At 34.8% G+C, this 24,478-nt stretch overlaps 1 protein-coding gene across 2 annotated transcripts; it reads left to right on the forward strand.

The window, feature by feature from the left end:
• The first annotated feature begins 18,100 nt into the window (after nucleotides 1–18,100).
• Nucleotides 18,101–24,195, forward strand: LOC114425499 (metal tolerance protein 9-like). Of its 2 annotated transcripts, XM_028392440.1 has the most exons (6): nucleotides 18,102–18,403; nucleotides 20,635–20,747; nucleotides 21,317–21,562; nucleotides 22,001–22,081; nucleotides 22,322–22,552; nucleotides 23,482–24,195. In XM_028392440.1, the coding sequence occupies exons 1-6, from the start codon at nucleotides 18,187–18,189 to the stop codon at nucleotides 23,824–23,826; spliced, it is 1,233 nt and encodes a 410-aa protein (XP_028248241.1). In that variant the 5' UTR covers nucleotides 18,102–18,186; the 3' UTR covers nucleotides 23,827–24,195. The 2 variants fall into 2 exon arrangements, with proteins under 2 accessions (XP_028248242.1, XP_028248241.1); XM_028392441.1 differs by lacking the exon at nucleotides 22,322–22,552 and having other exon boundaries at nucleotides 18,101–18,403.
• Nucleotides 24,196–24,478: the final 283 nt, after the last annotated feature.

Here is a 24,478-nt window from a genome sequence, read left to right on the forward strand (position 1 = left end):
ACGGTCTCTTAATCCCTTTTTAGAAATAAGAAGAAGAGAAGAAGAGATCTCTCTTAAAAAAGATAGATTGTACAATGAAGATCAATCAAAATTCCTTATTAAATATGCAAGTGGTTGACCAAGGAATCTTTTTGAGAGGATAAGACATTTCAGTTCAGAAAAACTCTTAATCGTTTGAGAGGATAAAACTTTTTGGGCAATGAAAACTCTCTTTAAATTTGTGTTTCCAAGTCACATATAAATAGACCTTTGATGGCATTCATAAAACATTTGAATAGATGTGACTCTTGGAAATTATATTCTGAAAATCCACTCTGGTAATCAATTACAAGACTTGTGTAATCGATTACAGGTTTTAAAAATTTGAATTAAAACGTTCAATAAACTGCTGGTAATCAATTACCATCCATGTGTAATCAATTACACGTTATAAATTTTCAATTCAAATTTCTAGTGACTGTTATAAACATTTTCAGCTGCTGGTAATCGATTACCAGAGAGCAAATCTCAATTTGAAATGATAGAATTCTTTGGTCAAACCTTTTGTTTTATCAATTTGGAAACTTCTTCCTAAAGATTCTAGAGATCAACTTGATCATATATCTTGATTTTCTTGGATTGAATAAAACTTAGAAGCACTTGATCCTTTAGCATCATCAAGACATCAAAACATCTTGCTTCTACATAGGAGTCATTTGACTTAATCCATCAACTGAAAAACCCTTCAACTATTTCTCGTCCTTGGAAAATTCTTTTTGCAAGAATCAACTGCTTCTTTCATTCTTCCTCACTACGAGGTTGTGAAAACAAGACAACAATTGGTACCTCTAAGCCCTACACTGGGGCAATGAAAGGCACCATGCATAAACCTCAAATGAACCTAGGGGCAAATTAGAAGTTCTCACCCAATAGGTTCCTTGCTACAAGGTCATGACGAAAGACAACGATTGTACCTCAAAGCCTTACACTGGGGCAATGAAAGGCACCATGCAAAAACCTCAACGAACCTAGGGGCAGATTAGAAGTTCTCACCCAATAGGTTCCCAGCTACAAGGTCATGACAAAAGATAACAATTGATACCTCAAAGCCTTACACTGGGGCAATGAGGGGCATCGTGCATGAGCCTCAAGTGAACATAGGGGCAGATCAAAAGTTCTCACCCGTCCATGTTTTTAAACAAAGAAAAAAAGGGGGGAGACAAACCCTGGAATTTCAATAGATTGATTAAACGTCAAACGGCTCCATTGCCGTCACTCCAAAATGGTCAAGTGACTAAATCAAACAGAACATATACTCTGAGGGAGTTCCCGGAGAGATTTGCAAAAGATAGGATAAGGTTGCATGAATTATCACCTTTTTCAAAAGGACAGTCAATCTATGTTTTCCAAAAAAAATTAAATCAAAATCACAAAATATGGAAAGAATGTCATGAACATTGTACAAACTTTCCATTGCATTGCATTGTTTCATATGAGGTCAGCATTACCAAATTTCACGACAAAGGTTGCATGCGTCTGCATCCCTAAAAATCATGTTGACTGCATAGATTTCCTACATCTTGTGTCCAATCTTTTTGGATGACCGGCCCTCTCGATGAGTCGATCTCTTGCTTTCTCATAAAGGTGGACCTTTGGGTACTAGTACCTATCACCTTTAGAGTACTATATGTCCTCGCCATCAGAGGACTGCACATCCTCGCCTGCAGAGGACTGCACATCCTCGCCTGCAGAGGGCTGCACGCCCTCGCCTTTAGAGGGCTACATATCCTCATTTTCAGTGTGCTTCATATCCACACCTTAAGAGAATATAAGGCCCTTTGCCCTTAGATGCTTCATCGAGACTTGCGGTCCCGATTAAGGGGCCAGTAGTTTCCTTTTATCAGTTCCTGGGCCACCCCCTGATATTGGAGGGCGACCAACTGTGCGAGCACATCCAAAGAGGGAGGCTATCACGCATCTACTATGCATACCAGGGTAGGATTTCACCTGTGCCGCTGCAAAAAGACGAGTGCGGATCATGCGCACCAACATGACCACTCTTACATGGATATGGATGACGTTGCTATTTAGCAACATTCTGCCCAGCGACCATAATGCCAATCTCCCCCTGCAGAAGTATCAGTTGGTTTGTGCCCTCATGACATAGGTAAGTATGCACATGGCTCAATTGGTTTCTGATGTCATTTATTGTTTGCAGGGATCGCGCCCACAAGACGCCTAGTGGACCCGAAGAAGTCCAACAGGGCCCTAGGGTTTCCAGCTCTGGTTACGGGCCTCTATCAGTCCTATAGGGTGCCCGTTCCCCCAGCAAGGAATCGCACTCACAAAGACACCCAGTGGACCCGGAGAAGTCCAACAGGGCCCTGGTGTTTCCAGCTCTGGCTACGGGCCTCTATAGTCCTACAGGGTGCCCGTTCCCCCCGGCAAGGTCATGTCATCATGACATAGGTAAGTATGCACATCGCTCAACTGATTTCTAATTTCATATATTGTTTGCAAGACACCCAGTGGACTCGAAGAAGTCCAACAGGGTCTTGGAGTTGCCAAGCTCTAATTACGGACGGGCCTCTGTCAGTTCTACGGAGTGCCTGTCGCCCCCAGTAAGGTCATCAGGCCCCATGAAATGCTTTCATCAAGAAGTACTGCGTCCCCAGGCAGGCGCAGGGCGAAACACCACAACAGCCTGGGGATGGCCGGCAGCGGGCAACGGACGCACCGCCATCACCTCTAGAGTTCACCTCAGCTCATCCACAAAAAGGTTAGAGCGTTGCTTACGACCCATGGTCTACCAATAGGCGACCAAGTCCAAAGCCAAAGGTAAGCAAAGTACTAGGTCCGTGACCGACAAGCCATCATGCGTCCAGCTCAAGACGTTAAAAAAGCGCTACTAGGAGGCAACCTAGTACCTTTTAAATCTCTGCTTGTTATTTGATCACTTTTGTTTCTCAAGTCATAGCAGGACACACCTAGTTGTTCATGATCCTAGGAATTTAAATAAAACAAGCACAAGCTTGGAAGGTAGTCATACTTCACAAAATATATATATGTATGTTTAGGTAGAAAGATACCTTGGATATGCATGTATGTAGCAAAAATACTTCACAAAATATATATATATGTATGTTTAGGTAGCAAGATACCTTAGATATGCATGTATATAGCAAAAATATCTCACAAAACGTATATATGTATGTTTAGGTAGCAAGATACCTTGGACACACATGTATATAGCAAAATACCTCACAAAAATATACGTATGTTTAGGTAGCAAAATACCTCATGAAAAAATGAGAGCGAGCAAGAAAAGAAAAAGAAGGAAGAAAAAAAAATAGAAAAAAATATAAAAAAATAATAAAAAGTTGTCTAGCTAAAAAACAACATGCTTGTGAAAACAAATAATTTCCAACTTTTCTTTGAAAGATTTTACTGATCTTAACCAGTTTTCGAAAAAAATGTGTATACACCTGCAGAGTGAATGCTGTGGAAATTTTCCGAACGCCCAAAATGGACTCGGATGAATGCATGATTTGATAAAAGAACATATTTTGGAAACACTGGGTTGACTTAAAATAGGGAAAATGAATCCTGAGCCCTAGTGTCACATGACCATAAAAACTTGATGCTTGAGTGTCCACATGGGTGCATGCATGACCAGTTTTGCATAAAAATTCCTAATCATCATTGTTGCATGTGTATCATGGAAATAATGTAGGACATCCCCTTTATCCCCGAATCGTTGGCCAAACCCTGACATATATCATGACCAACCGTTCTACAAGCCTTGAGCCAAAATCCCAACTTATCATAAACCTTGACCCAGGGTGAGAATGTCAATCCTTGCCCTCGAAAAAAAAAAAGAGAAAAGAAAAATTCCCAATCAAAGAGTGGGAGAAAGCAAAAAAAGGAAAGAAAATTCCCGATCAAGGATCGGAAGAAAACAGAAGAAACATCCAGAAAGGTCTTTGGACCAGACAATATCTGAACAATACAGAATTGTCACCAAGTAAACAAGAAAAAGGAAACCACGACCTAAAGTGGTCCTCTCCCTTTGATTGCCGACAAAATCCTGTGCGCTAGCGACTTTCTCGCCACACACTAAACAAAAACAGAAGAGGAAAAGGAAAAAACACTCAAAGCCAAATTCCCCACCTAAAAACCATTCCCAAAATAAGTCCTATTATCTTTGATTTGATAGGAAATGATTTGCAAAATCAAGTCATGACATATCTATGGTTCGGAATTAGGATAAAACACTTACCTGTGTGAGATTGATACACTTTGAGTGATTTTCTCCTATCTTTGTTGGACCCAGTGTTTCCTCTATATGGTCGTTTAGAAACGAAATGCTAACATCCAAAATCTCATTTATGGTTATGAGAAAATTTCATCAGCATACTCTCCTTCCCCGATAGACACATCATTTTTCAAAAAAAAAGCATATGTTGCTCTGATTAGTTGGAAGTTTTGTCTCTTTACTAAAGCATGTTTGCATTTTAGTGAAGAAAACACCGAGACTATTTTTAGCCTCACAGTTATCAAGAACTACGTAGATCTGAGTTCCTCATCACAAATTGAGGATACGTAGGAGCAAAAGCCCTGCTTTTGTCGACCACCCCACTTTTTGTTGCCGTGACCCAAGAGTCCGGTGACATGCGTAGCCACATGACCGTGGGATCCCCAGATTCATGTTCTTTTTATGTTTCATCCTTTATCATTTACATGTTATTTTATTTCTATGACTTGAGGGACTAACGTTTGTTTTTTGTTGTTGCGATTGTCATTTATTTTGTGCATATATTTTGTTTGGACTATTGCGTTAGTGCTTACTTCGTTGTTGTCAATAGTGTTTGTAGAAATTCCAGAATCGTGTAGAGTTTTTCATTTAGGAACGTCGTCCTAAAAATAAAATGAACCAAAATCTTGATAACGCCAAAAATAAGAAAGAATCGTTGTGAACAAATGTCGTGTCTATGTATACAAAGAAAAGAAAAGAGTTTTTTATATATGTAAAAGAAATGTTTATAGAGGTATTTTGTGTGTGCAAATAATGTGTGAAAAGAAATTCTTGTGTGTGTGAGTGACGAGTGTATATAAAGAAACTTTTGTATAAACTACGGGTGTGTGTTGGAAAAAACAAAAAAAAAAAGAAATCTTTGAACATGAATAGGGTTTGTATATAGACCGTGTTGACGTAAAGAGAAAGAGTTCTAATGCGTTACAAAAAAAGTTCGTCATGTATAGGAATGTAGGTGTACAAAGAAAAGTTTTTCTCGTAGATGGCAATGGATATATAGTTTTTGTGAACATAAAAATGAAACAAAAAGGAAAAAGAAAGAAAGACCTCAAAGGTCGGCATGTTATGGTTAGGAAGCATAAATCATTCGTAGAGAGCAAACATATCTTCTGGAAACAAGGGACTGACGCTAAGAGTTTATTTTCTAGAATAACCAAGATAAGAATGGATGAATTCATTGAACTGATGAAAGAACATAATTTGGAAACGTTGGGTCTGTTTGTGTAAATTCCCAACCGTAGTATCACAATGCCATAAACGGGATGCTTGAGTGTCCACCTGGCTGTGGCCATGACTAATTTTGCACGTTGTTTCCAAATCATCATTGTTGCGCGTGCCTTGTGGAAATGATATGGAAGTTCAACCCGAGACCGATACCTTGACACACGAATTTGTTGTGCCCCAGATATCAAGATCGGGCTCCCACGATAAAAGACCCCGTTGAGACACGACCTTAGACTACTTTGAACCTTGGCCTATAAAAAGAATCCTCATCCTTTCCCCCGAAGCAAAGGACAACGGAATCTCCTAAAGGGAGAGCAAATAGAATGCTAAAACCCGATTTCCCAAAGAAAGGAATGGAGAAGGAGAAATGAAAAGAAAGAAAAGGAAAAAATGAAAAGAAAGGAAAAGAAAGGAAAAGAAGGATTCCCGATCGAAGATCGGAAGGAAGTAAAAAAAGGGAAAAATCGGAGGAAAACAGAGTAATTCCCGATCAATGAAAGAAAGAGAACATAAAATCTTCAAACCAGATAAATTTTCGGCAAGGTAAGTGACTGCCGGCAAAGGAAAACCCATTTTTTGGTGGTTCTTCCTTTTGAATTGCCATTCAAAGTCATTCTCGACTGGCAATATCCCACCCCACATAAACAAAGACGAAAAGGCCGAAACACCCAGCTTCCTCTCCAAAAACACTACCCTCGAGAAAATCCTATTGATCCGTGATCGTACGTGTGATCTTTGATTCGATAGGAAATCGTGTGCAAAATAAAGTCATGGTGCAGTTATGATTTGGGATTAGGGTAAAACACTTGCCTGTGTGAGTTTTTATACACTATGAGTGATTTATTCCCAGTTTCAGCTTAACCCGATGTTTCCCCTGAATGTTCATTTAAAAGCTAAATGTTGACATCATGCCCTTGATTTTCGGTTACAAGGAAGATTACCCTTGGCTTGGGTATATTGTTTCTCTAAGATATGGTGCTCTCACGAGTGATTTATTTTTCTTTGCAAAAAGCATGTTTCCAATTTGTAGGTAGAAAAACCCGGTGGACCATTTGGTCCTGCCAACAAATCTTTTTCGGAGACCCATGAATTGATTGCCTAGCGTTGTTCATGTGTCCTCCACCAACGATTCTGGAGCCCCGCGAATTGATTGCCTAGTGTTGTTCGCCAATTCTCCATTCTCCACTTTTATTCGGAGCCCCATGAATTGATTGTCATTCATGCATCCTCCACCAACGAGTCTGGAGCCCCGTGAATTGATTGCCTAGCGCTGTTCGCCAATTCTCCATTCTCCACTTTTATTCGGAGCCCCATGAATTGATTGTCATTCATGCATCCTCCACCAATGAGTCTGGAGCCCCGCGAATTGATTGCCTAGCGTTGTTCGCCAATTCTCCATTCTCCACTTTTATTCGGAGCCCCATGAATTGATTGTCATTCATGCATCCTCCACCAACGAGTCTGGAGTCCCGCGAATTGATTGCCTAGCACTGTTCGCCAATTCTCCATTCTCCACTTTTATTCGGAGCCCCATGAGTTGATTGTCATTCATGCATCCTGCACCAACGAGTCTGGAGCCCCACGAATTGATTGCCTAGCGCTGTTCGCCAATTCTCCTTTCTCCACTTTTATTTGGAGCCTCATGAATTGATTGTCATTCATGCATCCTCCACCAACGAGTCTGGAGCCCCGTGAATTGATTGCCTAGCGCTGTTCGCTTATCCTCCACCCTCGAAATCTTGTTTGGAGACGCATGAATTGATGGCCTAGCGTTGTTCATGCGTCCTCCACCATCAGGTGCGGAGCCTCCGGTGACTGGGAAATGTGGTTTTTGTTATTTTCCCGATCGGTTCCTTCGCCAACATGTGTATATATGTATATTATGTTATCGGTGTTTTTGTTGTTTGTGTTTTGTTTTGTGTTGTGCAGAAAAAAAGAAGAAGGAGAGACGGGAGTCATCATAGACTAATCACAAAAAGGGCAAAGACGGACGAAATCAGTGTTTTTTCTTTGCTTTCCTCTTATCTCCGATAAGAGTTAAGTAAAGAGGGACAACTGTCATACCCTAATTTCGTCCGGGGACTATTGCTTGATGGCATGCAACCTTTGATTGACCGCTTCGAAGTACTTGGCATCCTTTGTTGCACAATATTTGTAGTCCCGAGACGCGCCGGAAATCAAAAGGAAGCGTGGTTACGCCATCCGTGAAATTCTGTAATTTGACGGAAACCAAAAGGAATTATTGTTACGCAATCCATGAGTTTCCGTAACTTTTTCGAAAGCTAAAGAAGAGTAAATACATGATCCGTAAGGTTCCGTAACCTTACGAAAAGAAAATAAGTGTCGTTACGAAATTCGTAAAGTTTCGTAACGTTACAGAAAAAGAATCACCAAAAAAAGTAAAGGGGTGTATTTAGTAAAAAAGGGGGTGTAAGTAGCAACCAGGCCCACTTGGGCCTTCCAGATTCTTCCTCCAGAAGGCGGTTGCTTTTGGAGGAAGCAACCTGGCTCGCCTGGGTGAGCTGGGTGGCAAGCTCCTCCCCTATTTTGCAATAAATAGGGGGAGGAGTGAAGAAGAAAAGGGTTGAGCCTTCTTGGCACTTTGTATTCTCTTGAAATTGCTGAGGAAAATTGTTTCCGTGAAGAAAATCCAAGCTGAGGCGCTTCCATAACGTTTCCGTGGGTAATTACGCGAAGATTTTCAACCGTTCTTCGACATTCATCGTTCGTTCTTCGTTTTCCTTCGGTCTTCAACCGGTAAGTACCCCAAACCGAGCTTTTCAATTCATTCTATGTACCCAAGGTGGTCCCCATTTGTTTCGTGTATTTTTATTCTCGTTTTCATTTACTTTCCGTACCCCCTTTTGACGTGCTTCAATCATTTATTTAAGTCATTTCTCGCTTAATCAAAAAATAAAATAAATTTCCACCGATCGTTTGATTTGTAATATCCGTTAATTTCTGTTAAAATGAAATTTGACCGTTCGGTCGTGCCGTAACCACGTTGGAAATCAAAAAAGAGGTAAAATAATAATATAATAATCAAAAAATACCTTTTAGAAAAATAAAGCGGAAAAATCAATCGGACATTTCTCTTTGGGATTTCTCGTTCTTAATTGAATTAATTAATAACTAAAGTGAAACTAAGGCTAAAATCAACCCGCAAAGTCAAGCTCGTCCACAAAAAAGTCACTAAAAAAGGTTTTGAAAAGTTCAATATCTCAGTTTTTCTTACCAAGTAAATGGATCATTTTTAAGGTCCAACGCCTTAAAATGATCACCTTCCAAGTAAAAAGAATCACTTGATTCACCCCTAAAAAAGAACTACGTAGGTCTGATTTCCTCTTCGATGGAGGGTACGTAGGAGCAAAAGCGCCGCTTTTGTCGACCTCAAAAAAATAAAAAAAAATAAAAGTTAAGGTAACACAATTTCCACAATTCTAAAAAATAAGGCTGTTGTCCTTTGAGACAAACGTGAGAGGTGCTAATACCTTTCTCAAGCGTAAATACAACTCCCGAACTTGGAATTTTTCTTTTCGACTAGTTTCCTTCGGTTTTTCCGACGTTTTCCACCAATAAACGTTGGTGGCGACTCCGCGCATCTTTCCTCCTTTGGAAAGCGCACCCGAGAGCCTCGCCTTGCGCACTCGCAAAAGGGCATGTTGTGACAAGGTGTTATCTATCATTTGTGTTTTCTTTCTTCTTCTGTGTTTCCTCCTTTGTTTGTTCAATTCTATTATTGTTTCGTCTTCCTTTGTTCTATTTCTTTTAGTCTATCTTTTTTCCTGAACTCTATATAGTATAAATATCCTTTTGTCTTCCTTTTTTATATATATTATCAGAAAATTGCAAAACAAAAAAGGAAAAAAAATCCAATTTTCAAATTTGGAGCCAAAATTCTATTTCAATTCATATTTGGATAATTAAATTTGCCAAATTTTGTTACAATTCATATTTGGATAATTAAAGTTGTTAGGATCTAAATTTGTTTTTCAAATTTGGAGCCAAAATTCTATTACAATCCAGCTTTGGATAATTGAAGTTGTTAGGATTTGAATTTGATTTTCAAATTTGGAACCAAAAGTCTGTTACAATCTAGATTTGTATCTTCCCAATTACATGTTTGCGTTCAAATTTAAATTTCGTGAAAAAAAAAAGAGGTGCAAAAAAAAGATGTTAAAAAAGTAGAAAAAAAGGAAAAAAAACCTACTTTTGTTTGCAAGTTGGAAAAAAAACACTTTTCTTAAATCCCTTGTTCCTTGTCCTTTGTTTGTTCTTATTCACTAAGTTATCATTTATCCTTTGTTGTGTCTTGTCATGTATAATCAACCCTAAAAGTTCTTACTTAATAGCTCATAAGGAGAAGTTGAGTGGTAAAAAACAAGAGTGGTGAGACTATTAGAGGGGAAAAGACAAAAAGAGTGAAACATGAGTGAAAAATAATTATTGAGTGTAAACACGTGAGAGAGTGTTTGTGTGAGGATATTTATTTGTCCATTTACGATCACTTCTAACATAATTCTGATTGGGAAAGAAGGAGTGGATCTCAAGTTGTTAGTTAAAGTTGTTAAAGAAAAATTTCAAGCTATAAACTTGAGATTAGATAGTTTGCAATCTCCATTCGCATCTAGAAGTCGTAGACAATCAACTTCATAAGAAGAAGAGTAGGAAGAGTATTCAAATGTAAGAAGTCATGGAGGAATGCGAAGAGGTGAAGCAAGAAGAGATAATCATTTAGGGAGCATTAAGATGACAATCCCTATGTTTCAAGGTAAAAATGATACTGAATTGTATTTGAAATGGGAGAGAAAGTTTGAACATGTGTTTGATTGCCAAAATTATTCTGAGGAGAAAAAGGTTAAACTAGTTGTTGTTGAATTCACTGATTATGGTAGTATTTGGTGGGATCAACTTGTGACTAGTAGGCATAGGAATGGTGAAAGGCATGTTAGCAGATGGGAGGAAATGAAGACTATCATGAGAAGGAGATTTGTACCTAGCCACTATCATAGGGATTTACACAAATTACAAACTCTAACTCAAGGTTCCATGAGTGTGGAGGACTACTACGAGGAGATGGAAATTGCCATGATTAGAGCCAATGTTGAAGAAGACCGTGAGGCAACAATGACCAGATTCATTGGAGGTCTAAAGAGGGAGATAAGCGATGTGGTAGAATTATAGCATTATATGGAGATGGAGGACATGTTGCACAAATCTATTCAAGTGGAGAGGCAATTAAAAGCTAAGAGTACTTCGAAATTTGCTTCCACTTATTCATGGAAGTCAAATTGGGAAAACAACAAATCTGTGACAAAGTCAAAAGATGAAACTAAGTCCAAAAATTCATTTGTTGTACCTAAAGGTAAAATGGAAGTTAATTCATCTTCTAGATCTCGTGATATCAAATGTTTCTGGTGTTAAGGAGTTGGACATATTGCTTCTCAATGTCCAAATAAAAAAAGAGTCATGATATTGTTGGATAAAGGAGAAATGGAGAGTGAGAGCTCAAGTGATGATGAAATGCCACCATTGGAGGATTGCAGTGATGTTGATGTTGTTGAACCTGTAAATAGAGATGTGCTTGTTGCTAGGCGTGCTCTTAACATGCAGCCTAAGGTAGAAGGTGACGAGGAGCAATGTATGCATATTTTTCATACAAGATGCCACATAAAAGACAAGGCATGCACTTTGATCATTGATAGTGGAAGTTGTACTAATGTTTCTAGTGCCTTGTTGATTAAGAATTTGGGTTTGCCCACATTAAAGCACCCTAATCCATATAGACTTCAGTGGCTGAATGATTGTGGAGACATAAGGGTGACAAAGCAAGTGTTGGTTTCTTTTTCCATTGGTAAATACAAGGATGAAGTTCTTTGTGATGTGGTACCTATGCGTGTTGGGCATATACTTCTAGCGTGTCCATGGAAATTTGATAGAAAGGTTATACCCGATGGTTACAAAAAAAGATATACTCTTGTTTTGAACAATTGCACCATTGTGTTAACACCCCTTCAGCCCACTGAGGCCTATGCCGATCAAATCAGAATTGTAAGAAAGTGTAAGTTGAGAGAAGAACAATTGAGCATTCAAGAAAAAAAGAGAAAAGAAAATAAAAAGGAGAATAAGCAAGAGAAAGAAAAGAATAAAAAAGAAAACAAAAAAGAGAAAAATAAGAAAGTGAGTGCATTTGTAAAGAAAAGAAAGGTTGAGAGTGCTTTGATGGCTAAAGAACAGCTACTTGTACTATGTACAAGCATGTTTATTTTACTAACCATCTTAATTCTTATTTTCCTTGTGAGGTTGTTTCCTTGATATAGGAATTTGTTGATGTTTTTCCAGAAGAAATTCCATATGGATTACCTCCTTTACAAGGTATTTAGCATCAAATTGACTTCATTTATGGTGCTTCACTTTCAAACAGGCTAGCCTATAGGTCAAGTCTAGAAGAAGCAAAGGAGATTCAAAGGCAAGTTGATGAGTTCTTGCAAAAGGGATTTGTAAGGGAAAATCTTAGCCCGTGTTTTGTTCTTGTGATCTTGGTTCCAAAGAAAAATGGGACATAGTGCATGTGTACAAGCTGTCGAGCCATAAATAAAATCACTATAAAGTATAAATACCTTATCCCTAGATTGGATGATATGTTCAATGAATTGCATGGTTTGTGTGTGTTTTCTAAAATAGATTTGAAGAGTGGATACTATCAAATCCGCATGAAAGAAGGTGATCTATAGCAAAACATTAGAAGAACATGTTGTTTTTAATGTTTTGAGAGAAAATAAATTATATGTCAATCTTAAAAAGTGTTCTTTGCAATGAATCTGTTTTGTTCTTGGGTTTTGTCATTAGCTCAAAAGGAATAAGTATGGATGAAGAAAAGGTAAAGGAAATTAGGGAATGGCCAGTACCTAAGAATGCTAATGAGGTAAGTTTTCATGGTTTAACAAGTTTTTATAGAATATTTGTGAAGAACTTTAGTTCACTTGCTACACCTTTAAATGAACTTGTCAAAAAGGATCTGGTGTTCAAGTGGACTGAGTGCATGAGAAAGCTTTTAATTTATTGAAAGATAAGTTGACCAATGCACCTTTGCCTTGTTTGCCTAATTTTGATAAAGCTTTTGAAATTGAATGTGATGCTTTTGATGTTGGAATAAGGGTTGCACTGATGCAGGACTCTAAACCAGTTGCATACTTTAATGAAAAAGCTTCAAGGAGATTGGGTCTGGGTTCATATGAGTCAAGAAAGATTCCCTACTCAAAGAAAATCCAAGTTGCAACCAAGAGGAGATATGCCTTTTCAAGTTCTAGAAAAGATAAATGACAATGCTTACAAGTTGGACTTGCCAAGAGAATACGGTAACATAAGTACTACCTTTAATATGGCTGATCTATCTTTCTTTGTGTAGGTAACAAATTAGATTCGAGGACGAATCATTTCGAAGAGGGAGGGAATGATGGAGGTGCAACCAGCTCGTCTAATGATCTTTTACATGGGATTAGAGGTCCTATGATAAGGTCCAAGACTAAGAGAATGAAGCAAGTTTTGCAAGGCCTGATTCTAAAGATCAAAGAGAAAGAAGACCAATGTGAATTAAGGGTTGCACCTAATTGGATCATTCTCCAACAAATGAAGATGCTTTGAGGTCAAGTTGAAGAATCACTTTGGGAAACCAATTTACAAGACAAGAAGCATCCATGGGCTGAGTTGATCAATTTTGGTGGACTATTAATATTAGGCTGATTAGATAATAATTAAGCCCAACATGCTCATAAATTTTAGCCAACTTTTAGAATATGATTTATTTGTATTTTTTAATTGTATTGTGGACCTATTTTCAGACTTGTAATGGGTTGTCACGACCTTTTATTATTATTTTAAAGTCTTTTAATTATTAGATTAATTATTAACCTTGAGCCTAAATTAGAGTTATTAGTAGGAGTATAAATAGACTCCTTAAATACTTTGTTGGGTAATTGGAAGATTAATGAAATTTAAGAGTTTCTCTATTGTTAGAGTTTTTCCTTTGTTCTTGGGTTAAGAACGGATAGTGTTAGTTCTACCGGCAGGTCACAGTTAGGGTCAGGTTTCTTTCTTTTTATACCTATTTTCAAGACGATCCTAAGTGGTCTCTTATCATCCCTACACTCGTTAATAGACTCTTGGATAATCTATATAGAGAGAGAGGAGCGATCAACTTACTAGAATAACTCTTTTAGAGTTACTTTTCATTTTCACCATTCATTTTCTAGACGTCTAATGATGATTATAATGAGTAGTATTGTCGTCCTGGGTAGTGTATGGAGGTGCGACGACACATGGCCAATGTAACATCTCATTTTTCGTAAATAAATTAAAAAGGATTTTTAGTAAAAAAAAATAATAAAGTTTTAGAAAATGATGAGGTTTTTATAATTAAATAAATAAAGGGAAATAATTGTATTAAAATAATGGTTTGAAGAAAAAATATATATTTGATTTATTCATTTGATAGAAAATAAAATATATTTCATTTTTATAAAATGATAAAAATAAATAAATAGAGTAAATAATAAGTTGTAAGTACCCTAGCTATAAATAGAGATGTGTTAGGTCAATTTTGACACTGACGATGTCTCCTCTTTCTTTCAATTTTGTTTTTCCCTCTCCTCCTCCCAAAACCCTATCTTATTCTCGCATATCACCAAATCTATCTCAGAAAAATGACGATCTCGGACTTATTCACCATTGGATCGTCGTGAAATTTAAAAAGCAGATTCGCAACTCAATTTCGAGCATTCTTACTGTTGGGAATTTTGAAATCATGTCGGAGCTAAGATAAATACACTTTTCATCGTAGCCTTTTCTTTTCCCGCAGAAACCCAATACTGTCTTGGAAAAACTAAGATCCCAGATTCGTTAATCGTTGGATTGTAGTAAAATTTTAATGTGGTTTGAGATTCAATTCCGCACACCTTCACCGTTGGGATTTGTGAAATAATATCCATGGAGAGAGGAAGCAAAATCACACATAGATAATACAAAATGGAGGCTTCAATCCCTTCTCCTACTCTCTAACGTTTGGGAACCCTATCAGAGCAATCAAAGGGAAAAATTTAGGAATCTCAGGAACTTGCTAGAGATGCCGCTATCACTGTCGGAAGACACGTGAGCCCGCTTAGAGGTAAGGGATGAGTTTATCGCAATTGGGGTTAGAATGGTTAGAATGAACATGTGTAGGGATCCTTAGACGATTAAATTGGGGTTTATTTTGGAATTTTTATTGAATTACAATTTTTCCTTTATGATTATAAATACAATATTGTTGTGTTCTACGTACCAATTGATGTTCTAATGAGAATTGATTGATAAACTTGAGTGCTCTTGATGTTTTTGTGTTTTGACCCATGATTTTTATTAATTGATTTTGATATAATTGTGAGAAACTATTTGAGGGGCATTACTCCCCATGTTGTGATAAATCTTTTGTATAAATTGTTATGTTGAGATTATGAAATGATGATTCAAATTGTGAGTATGTGATAAATTGAACATGTGATGAATGATGAAATACATGTGTATTGAGATGAGATGTGTGTATTGAGTTGTGAGCTATGAACTGTGCAATCACACAATTGTAAGACCCTTTAAGGGCGATGAGTATTGTGATGGGATCCACTGTGGGAACCCGACGAGTTAAAATGATTTTGAAAACAATTGAGCAGTTGTGTGTATTGCATAGTTCATAGGTAAAGTGTATATGATTCATGAAGTGTGATAACGTGTTAAATTGAGATTATACCATTGCAATTGAGATCGATGTATGTGATAAACTAAGTATGTACGTGATTGAGATGTTGTGTGCATTGAATTATGAACTATGAATTGTACAATCACACGACTATAAGACCCTTTAAGGGCGATGAGTTAATGCTAAGACCCTTAAAGGACGACTAGTTAAAACTATTTTGAGAACAATTGAGGAGTTGTGTGTTTTGTACAGTTCATACATAGAGTCTGTGTGCTAAAATGTTTTCTGGGTTGGACCTAAATCAGGAGGGAGAGGCCTTGACGGACTCTTCGGAGTGTAGGCCTTGGGGGTCACCCGGTTTGAGTGCTCCTTTAAGTTTGTGCCGATCCCACATAGTTGGAGCATTCTCGCAAAACAGAGTGACCTTGACTGGTCTCCCTATGATTTTACCTAGTGAGAGTAATCTGACTTACTAGTGTGTGGTTTGTCTTGTCATGTACTCCTAGGCGCCTGACGTGGTTTTTCACTGACATGGTACCACATTGCATATAGGATTGAGTCTTAGTGTATTTGTTGCATAACGCTTGTGTATTGATCGATATGGATTGATTGACTTGGTGATATTGTGTTTTGATCCTTAAGTATGTGAATGTTGTGAAAATGAATGAGATGTGTTGTGTTGTGATGTGATGTTGGGCGACAAAATGGTGAAATGACGTGAGCTATGTTTAAGTAAGTTTTATTTTGTTTATATGATATTTATACCTATATGTTATCTTGTTTCTCTCCATTAGTTAGGAATGCGATAACTCACTCCCTGTGTGTTATTTGTGTTTGGATCCTGTGCTAAAGGACGTTGGGACACAATGCTCTGATAGGATGTGACATTGGGACATAAGTTTCTATATTAATTGCATGATGTTAGTCTATTTTATTTTACCTCACTGATTTAACAAAACATTTTGTAAATTTTGACGGTCTTATTTTGAGTCGAATATATTTTTAATAAGTTTTATTTGGTAATAGTGAATTGAATGTGAACCTTTTACCCATGTGTATTTGTTTACCAATATTTTTATATTATATTATATATATATATATATATATATATATATATATATATATATATATATATATATATATATATCGGGGTAGAGTGTGTCACAACCAATGTTTAAAAGAGGTCCAAAAATTATAAAAAAGATTGCATGTTGTATAATAAATTTCACATCTCTTTTTTTGTTCAAATTAAGATGTGACATGTGGTTAAAAGGTATATTATCATGTTAGTTGTTATTTTTTATTTTATGCATTACCTTGATAAGTCCATATTGAATGAATTTTCAACTTACCTTAACATAATAAACATGTATTAGATCAGCAAGGGGTATACTCAATTGGTTGAGTAAGGTGTGTGAGTTGATATTAAGCTCCTAACATTGTCTTTAATTCTTATGGATAAAAAAGAACATGAATTAGATATATGATAATAGATTTAAAATATTTTGTTTAACGAAATAAGAAACATAAACAAAAACTCAAATTGTAATAAAGAACTAAAATATATGTAAACTTTAATATTAAAGCTTAATTGCAATTTTGGTCCTCGTAGTTTTGCAAATCCACAATTTTCATTCTCCTAGTTTCTAATTGTAACATTTGGTCCCCCTGGTCGGGTGAACATGTTTAGAAATAAAAACTTGTGACTTGACCCAAAAGTCAACGAGATTGAATGGGCTAGGTTGGATGTGATCCAAGCACACTAAATGCCCAACACAAATTGTTTGGATTAGTTTGGTTTAATTCAGCTTCACGGGTGACCCGTATACTTAAACACGAGATTTAAATCTTGCACCTCCCATATTGTATCCTACACCTCCCAAAAATGTTTGAAAAGACTAAATTTCCAAAACACCTCGTCCATACTAATCACAGTCCTAAGACTTGTTATGGCACCTCCTTCACCCGTGACAACTATGACCTCATCCTCCACATTGCACCACCTCCTTCACCCTCCCACGACGAAAGCGACCTCGTCCTCCATTGCGCAAACCCTTGCACCCTCCTCACAACGTCATTCCACCACCTTCTCCCTCCTTCCTTTGTGTGTCACCATGTATGGGTTTGAATGTGTTTTGGGTTTCTAGTGAAAGGAGAGACTTCTGTTGAGAAAAAATAAATTTGAAATGATCATTTTAAAAGTGAATTTTAGGCTTACTAAAAGGTTATTCCATAAGATAAAAGTTAACTTCTGGAATAGTTTTAAAATATCAGTGAAGAATTTATTAAAATTTAAAAAGATCAACATAAAAAATATTTTAAAAAAATAAGATAAAGTACTGACGTATGGTGATAAAAATTCTTAGAGGAATCTTCTTTTTAAGTAAATATTGAGTGAGTTTACTTAAACTCAAAAGAAATAATTTTAAAAAATAGAAATTGCTTATTTTAAATAAACAGTTTAAACAAATAAATTAGAAAAATAAAAAATTACTTATTTATTAAAAACGCATTTATTTTAAAAAATAAATTCACTCATAATTAATTGATGCTGTAAAAAGAAGAGGAGATATAATTGATTCCACATTCATTAACATGAGTTAATAAATTTTATCATAAATAATCCTCCGGCTAAATATATATACCTACTCCCAGTTAGTATTATTTTTTCACGTACATGCATTGTACAGTTGTAGTCCACATTCTTTTTTGCAATCATTCAACTTTTTGAGCAAATCTTCCTGTCCAACATCTAAAATCAACTAATTAAATGATGCCACGTGTAAGACCCACTTGAACCTTTCTAAAAGAGAGGCACATTATATATTTCCCCCACTCGTGAATTTCCCTATATAACAAGGAAAGGCCGTTACTCAGCTTACATATGAATATGATATAACAAAACTGAAAAAAAAAAAAAAAAACCCTGAAAATAGTGATGTCGGAGAGTGGTAGGGGACACCACGGCGCCACCGCCGAGACTGGCAGAAGGGAACAGTTCATGACGGAGAATGTTGCCGGAGACTCGTCGTCGTCATTGTCATGGAGACTCAACGTGAAGGAGTTTCAGTTGCCACGCTTAAGTCATAGCCATGATCATCATCATCAACACCTCCCTAGTTACTTCACTTTCCGTGACCTTCTACGGAAACCAAGTGAAACATTTTTCTCTCTCTTCATCTCTCCCTAGCTAGTTTTCTTTTCATGGTGATTGAGACAGTGCTTGACCTAATAAATTTAGTTTTACTTAAAAAGAGAAAGTTGTAATTGTACTACATACGTTAAAACGAAGAGCTTAATAGGCTAGCTCTCACGCTGAAATATTTATATTGTAAATTAACCAATTAGAAAATACTTTTGGCGTGAATTTTTAGTTATATATATTATTGAGCAAAAAAAAAATATGTATATTGTTTTTTCTTAATAGAATTTTCAATCAAATAAAAAATGATGTAATTTATAAAAAAAGTAATTAAAATTAATTAAAAATAAGGTGTATATAGTAACCTTTCATTCCCTCTCATCTAAAATGAAAATTTAAGTTTAAAAGAAGTTCAATTTTAAACTAAAATTGGTAAATATTTTCTCGTTAAAAAAAGTCTTGCATTTTAATTTAGTCTGGGTGAAATATAGGAGAGTTTAGAAGGATAAGATATAATTTTTATAATAATATCAATTTTGAAATTTGTTTTTCAAATATTAATAAAATTATAATAGTAAATTATTTTTATTTATAAAGATATAAATTTATTATTACTTTTTCTCTATTGAAAGGAGCAAATGACAATAGTCATTAAAGTTTGGTAAAATAAAATACCATATTTAATAAACTTCTTATAAAAGTTAAACTTTATCAATCTAACCATTGTGTTGAAACTTCTTATTAAATATATTAATTTTAAAATATTTATGCAATTCAAAAACCAACTAATCTATTACCTCGTTATTTTATTGAAACATACAATATGATATTCATATTTTAAAAAATTACTAAAATTTTACAATTAGCTTTTATATCGATAATTGTCCAACTCATCATCTTTATAGAGTAATGGGTCGGTTTAATTTTGTTGAATTAGGTGTTGTTCTATTGTTTTGTACTGACGGAGGGAATCTTGGCATATAAATTAAGATTTTATTTTCATCCTTTTACGATTGTGTTGGTGGGGTTCTTTTATCTTCTTTTTAGAAAAGTTGGGTTCTAAAGTGATTCCATGACGCAACTGTGTATGAATTATGTTATTTATGTGTTTTATTCAAAAGGATATGAGAAGGTTTTATTGATAATTGCATGTGTAAAAGATATGGACGAGATGCCTCATGTCTTTTGGGTTAAAAATGTGGGTCTGAACACGCGTCATGAATTTGTTATTGAAGTTTCTTGTATCAAACTTATCAGATATATAAAATTCTTGCACAAAAGTATGCAGATAGATGAGTGTATTTGCCCCCAAACTATTTTTTTTAATTATGAAAATTTAATGCCGATTAATGTTTTTTGAAGTATATACATGCAAAAGGATGTTGATTTAACAAATACTGAGACTGTCTACAGTTTCATGTACAATTTATGATTAATTTCTCAAAGAGGGTTTAAATATTTTGATGTATATAGAAATATAGTAATTTTTGCTCCTCGTTCTTGCAATTTTTTTTCAGCAATTCAGCTGTTTTTATTGCCAACCTTTTTTAGTCCTTGCAACTATATTGGTCTTATGTTTAGAGTCCTTATAGAATAAATTTTGTTTTTGATCCTCCAGAATATTACAATTTTTGTTTATAGCAAGCGCGTGACTTGATAAAAGTGGGTTTCAACATGCCATCAAACTGTGGATAAATATAGAAACACCCAATTTAAGAACAAGAAACATAAAGTGGATTTTAAAAAAAAAAAAGAAAAGAAAAACACTGGCCTCTCTTAAAATACATTATGGTAGGTGATTTTAATAATCTTGACTTTTTTGGGTATTAATTTAAGATATTTATCCTATCAACAAAAAAAATTTAATACATTCGAAATTTACCTAAATCATAGAGATCTAATTCAGTTGGTTGAATATGATATGTGAGTTGTAAAATCTAAATCATATTTATCTTCAATTCTAAAAAGAAAATGTGTATGAACAATTAGAGAAATTAGAACCAAAAATTTGTCATTAACATTTTCATGATGCTTAATTTATAAATTAATTGCATAAATGCGAGATAGTACTTTTGGGTAACTTCTAAACTGGTTTATTTCTGCAATGCGTGTTGTTCTACTTCCTAAAATTGCTATTCAATATGTTTTGTTTTGTAAAATGCGTGGCTCTATGCCTCTATAAATCAATCTTGTTGCTGAAGTGGTTTTCTTCCATGTAACTTTCTAATTAATTTTTTATTTCAGAGAAGCAACGCAAGGTTGCAGAATACTACAAGAAACAAGAGAGGCTCCTTGAAGGGTATAATGACATGGATACAATGACTGAAACTGGTTGTTTTCCAGGAAGTCTCACTGAGGTTGATTATTCATTCACCTTGATTTACTTATCATTGTTCATACATGTAACTTACCATACCATAGTATAAACAAATCATATAACAACATGATTAAATTGCCATAATCACAGTGAATTCCTTAGATTTCACCAAAAAAAAAACAGTAAAATTATTATGTTCTTTATTTTTTATCCATGAGAATTAAATACAAAAGATTTACAATAACTCGTGTATTTTTTTTAACCAACTAAATTAAATCATTTTAACTTAATAATTTTAGACAAATAATTATAAGTAATTGCTTGGGATTTTCATTTTATTATAGGAAAAAGATTGACAAACACTCTTAAACAGTAAAATAGAAGTGACATAAAATATATTATTTTATTATTTAACAATAATAATAATAATAATAATAATAATAATAATAATAATAATAATAATAAATGTTCTGTTAGGTGTGTTAAGGATGTATGACATTGTGGAGTGGTGTATGTATCATTGTTCTTTATCATATATCAATAAATAAAAGTTTCTTTAAATTTTTAAGGAGTAATATTTAAATAACTGATCAGCACTATGTTTCTCAGGATGAAATGAAGCAATTAGCAAGAAGTGAGAGCCTGGCAGTTAATGTGTCAAATGCAGCTAACTTGGTGCTATTTGCAGCAAAGGTTTATACTTCCATTGAGAGCAGATCATTAGCAGTCATTGCTTCCACTATGGATTCTCTCTTGGATCTCTTGTCAGGGTTCATATTGTGGTTCACTGCTTATGCCATGAGAAATCCAAACCAGTATCACTACCCCATTGGAAAGAAACGGATGCAACCAGTGGTAATTAAGTTAGTTTTAGAGAGTAAAATATGATTTCAGTCCTTTCAAATATTCAAAATTTAATTTAATTTTATATAAAATTTAAATCATTTTTAATCTATACATTTACCAAAAGTAGTGTCATGGTTTTAGACCCCTATCAAGACTAAAAGTACGTGTTAATGTTAAAATATAGTCATTAAGAATGTATTACAATTTTATAAAGACTAAAAGTAATATCTCAAAATATTTTAGATAGTATCAAATTAAAACATATTTTATCCTAGTCTTAATTATAACCTCTAAAGAGTGTAAGGTGAACATTATGCGACTTAATTTTGGTAAATTCTAGCAATGGCTTCCAAATGTAATGAGTGGAAATAACAATTGGATATGTTTCTTCAAAATAGTCATTTCATTGTTAAGAGACATACATATTGATCAGGACTTCCAATGCAGGGTATCATTGTTTTTGCATCAGTGATGGCAACATTGGGATTGCAGATTTTGATTGAGTCTGGCCGACAACTTATTTCAAAGGTAATTGAGATCAGGCATTTGTTTCATTTTTAAATGTGATGAATTTCCTTTGAGTTAAATTTACAAAATTCAGGATCCAGTTATTGTAGGAGTGGATATATGAAGTTTGAATTTTTTTTTCTTTAGTCATTTATGTGATGTGTTAAGTGTAGCAAAGTTAAGGGATGTTATGCTTTATAGATTTTGTGAACCTTACTAGTCCACCTTTTTCAATTTCTTGTATCATTCTTTATTTTATAGTCTAAGCCTGAAATGGATCCCCATGAGTTGAAATGGGTGATCGGGATTATGGCATCTGTTACTGTAGTGAAGTTCATTCTCATGGTCTACTGTCGAAGGTTTAAGAACGAAATTATCAGAGCTTACGCACAAGATCATTTTTTTGATGTTATTACCAATTCAGTTGGATTAGTTGCTGCTATGCTTGCTGTCAAGTACTCTTGGTGGATTGATCCAATGGGAGCTATTATTGTGAGTTCATAACAACCGCTACATACTATTTTTTTAATTTTATTTCCCATCTTTGAAAAATGGGCATTCTCATGATCAAATTTCACTGTTATATCATATGAAAATTTTGAGTCTACCTCATTGCTCATACATGTTAAACAAGTAGCTAGTGCCTCATCAAAATTTGTGAATGTGATAAAAACACATTTTCACCATGACCAACTAAAATTTTACAAGTACTTTATGAAGAGATTAAAGACACAAAGACTCTAAAAATTTGACATTAAATTTTAACGTCAGACAATCCATTCCCATTTTTTTTTCTTGGGTGCTCACGGTTTACATTTTGTACTAGTTTGTATATTACTTGACTTGCCATGATTCTACAAGGGTCATTTACACAAATCATTTCTTATAACTTAAAACTCGAATGGTTATTCCTGTGTTATATGAATATTCTGTTACTACATATATGAAATAAACAAACTCATGATTGATTTACGAGTTGAAATATAAATTTAATTTAGGGTCTTATTTTTTTTTTAAAAAAAATCTAAGTTTTAGAAGACTGTATAAGACATGTTAAGTTAAAATTCTAGAAGCATGTTTTAGAAAAATCTTCTTAGAAAATAATTTAGTTTATTAAATATTCTAGAATATGAGTAACTTTACATTTATAAAAAAAGTTATTGAGAATCATTTATAACTATTAGATTAAGTGTGTTGACAAATCTTAACCATTGATTTGGGAGGAATCACCAGTATAGATAAGAAAAATGTCTTAGAATTTGCAAGAAGTCAAATCAAAGTCACAAATCAAGAAGTGATCATTTATACAAATATTTTTTTTCTCTAAAATTTTTTAATCACTCTCATTCTTAAATATTTCCTTAATTACTAAAATTTTATTCCAACACTACTGACAATGATATCTCGAATGTCGAATCCAGATAGCAGTGTACACTATTAATACATGGGCCAAGACAGTGATTGAGAATGTATGGTCTCTTATTGGAAGGACAGCGCCACCTGAATTTCTAGCAAAGTTGACATATCTGATATGGAATCACCATGAAGAGGTTAAGCACATAGACACTGTGAGAGCATACACGTTTGGTACTCATTACTTTGTTGAAGTAGATATTGTGTTGCCGGAAGATATGCCACTCAATCAAGCACACAACATTGGTGAGACATTGCAGGAGAAATTGGAGCACCTTTCTGAAGTTGAAAGAGCCTTTGTGCACATTGATTTTGAGTATACTCACAGACCTGAACATAAGATGATGGTATAGGTACTATATGCCAAACGAAAAATGAGTTGTTAAATGGTTTTTATGGGATTAGTTAATTAACCGCTGGCTCTAATGATTCTATTTCCTTTTTGTATTTTAAGCAAATAAGTACACACGCCTTTCCGATGTTTTGTATTTGTCGATGTCTCGCATATTTCTTAACTTTAGTTTAATTACATTGTAAAGTCATCATCTTTGTACAGCAATTGTAAATAGAGTGGGACTTACTCCCTTACCCTTGTGCGGCCCAACCAGACCCTAGCTATCACAGGGCAAAATCTAGAAAATGTTTAGGGTACGTGAGGTTGAAAGTAAAGAAACACCTTTATACTTGTGCTAGATAATACGACGTTACACTATTTATTCTTATAGTGTTAGAATCGTTATATATGTTTACCTTATATATGTTCTTATAATTTCATTCAATTTTTAATTAGATCATTAGAGTTTAAGAACTTTTAATGAATTCGTAATATTAAAATTTTAGTGCTTATTATCTTTTTATTCCTTAATTTTTTTAGAATCTCTGAACCTTTTTATTAGTTTTTTATTATTTTATTTTTTTTTCTTCTTATATTTAGTCCATTAAAAAGACTAAAAGTAAAAAGAGAAAAAATTAAAGGACTAAAAACAACAATAAAAAATTTATGGA

This window comes from Glycine soja, chromosome 9 (genome assembly GCF_004193775.1).
Source record: "Glycine soja cultivar W05 chromosome 9, ASM419377v2, whole genome shotgun sequence".
Taxonomy (NCBI): domain Eukaryota; kingdom Viridiplantae; phylum Streptophyta; class Magnoliopsida; order Fabales; family Fabaceae; genus Glycine; species Glycine soja.

Coding starts and splice junctions, on each gene's coding strand:
- LOC114425499 (XM_028392440.1), top strand. CDS start 18,187: ATGTCGGAGAGTGGTAGGGGACACCACGGCGCCACCGCCGAGACTGGC. Junction 18,404..20,634: donor TGACCTTCTACGGAAACCAA/GTGAAACATTTT, acceptor TTTTTATTTCAG/AGAAGCAACGCAAGGTTGCA. Junction 22,082..22,321: donor GCCGACAACTTATTTCAAAG/GTAATTGAGATC, acceptor TTTATTTTATAG/TCTAAGCCTGAAATGGATCC.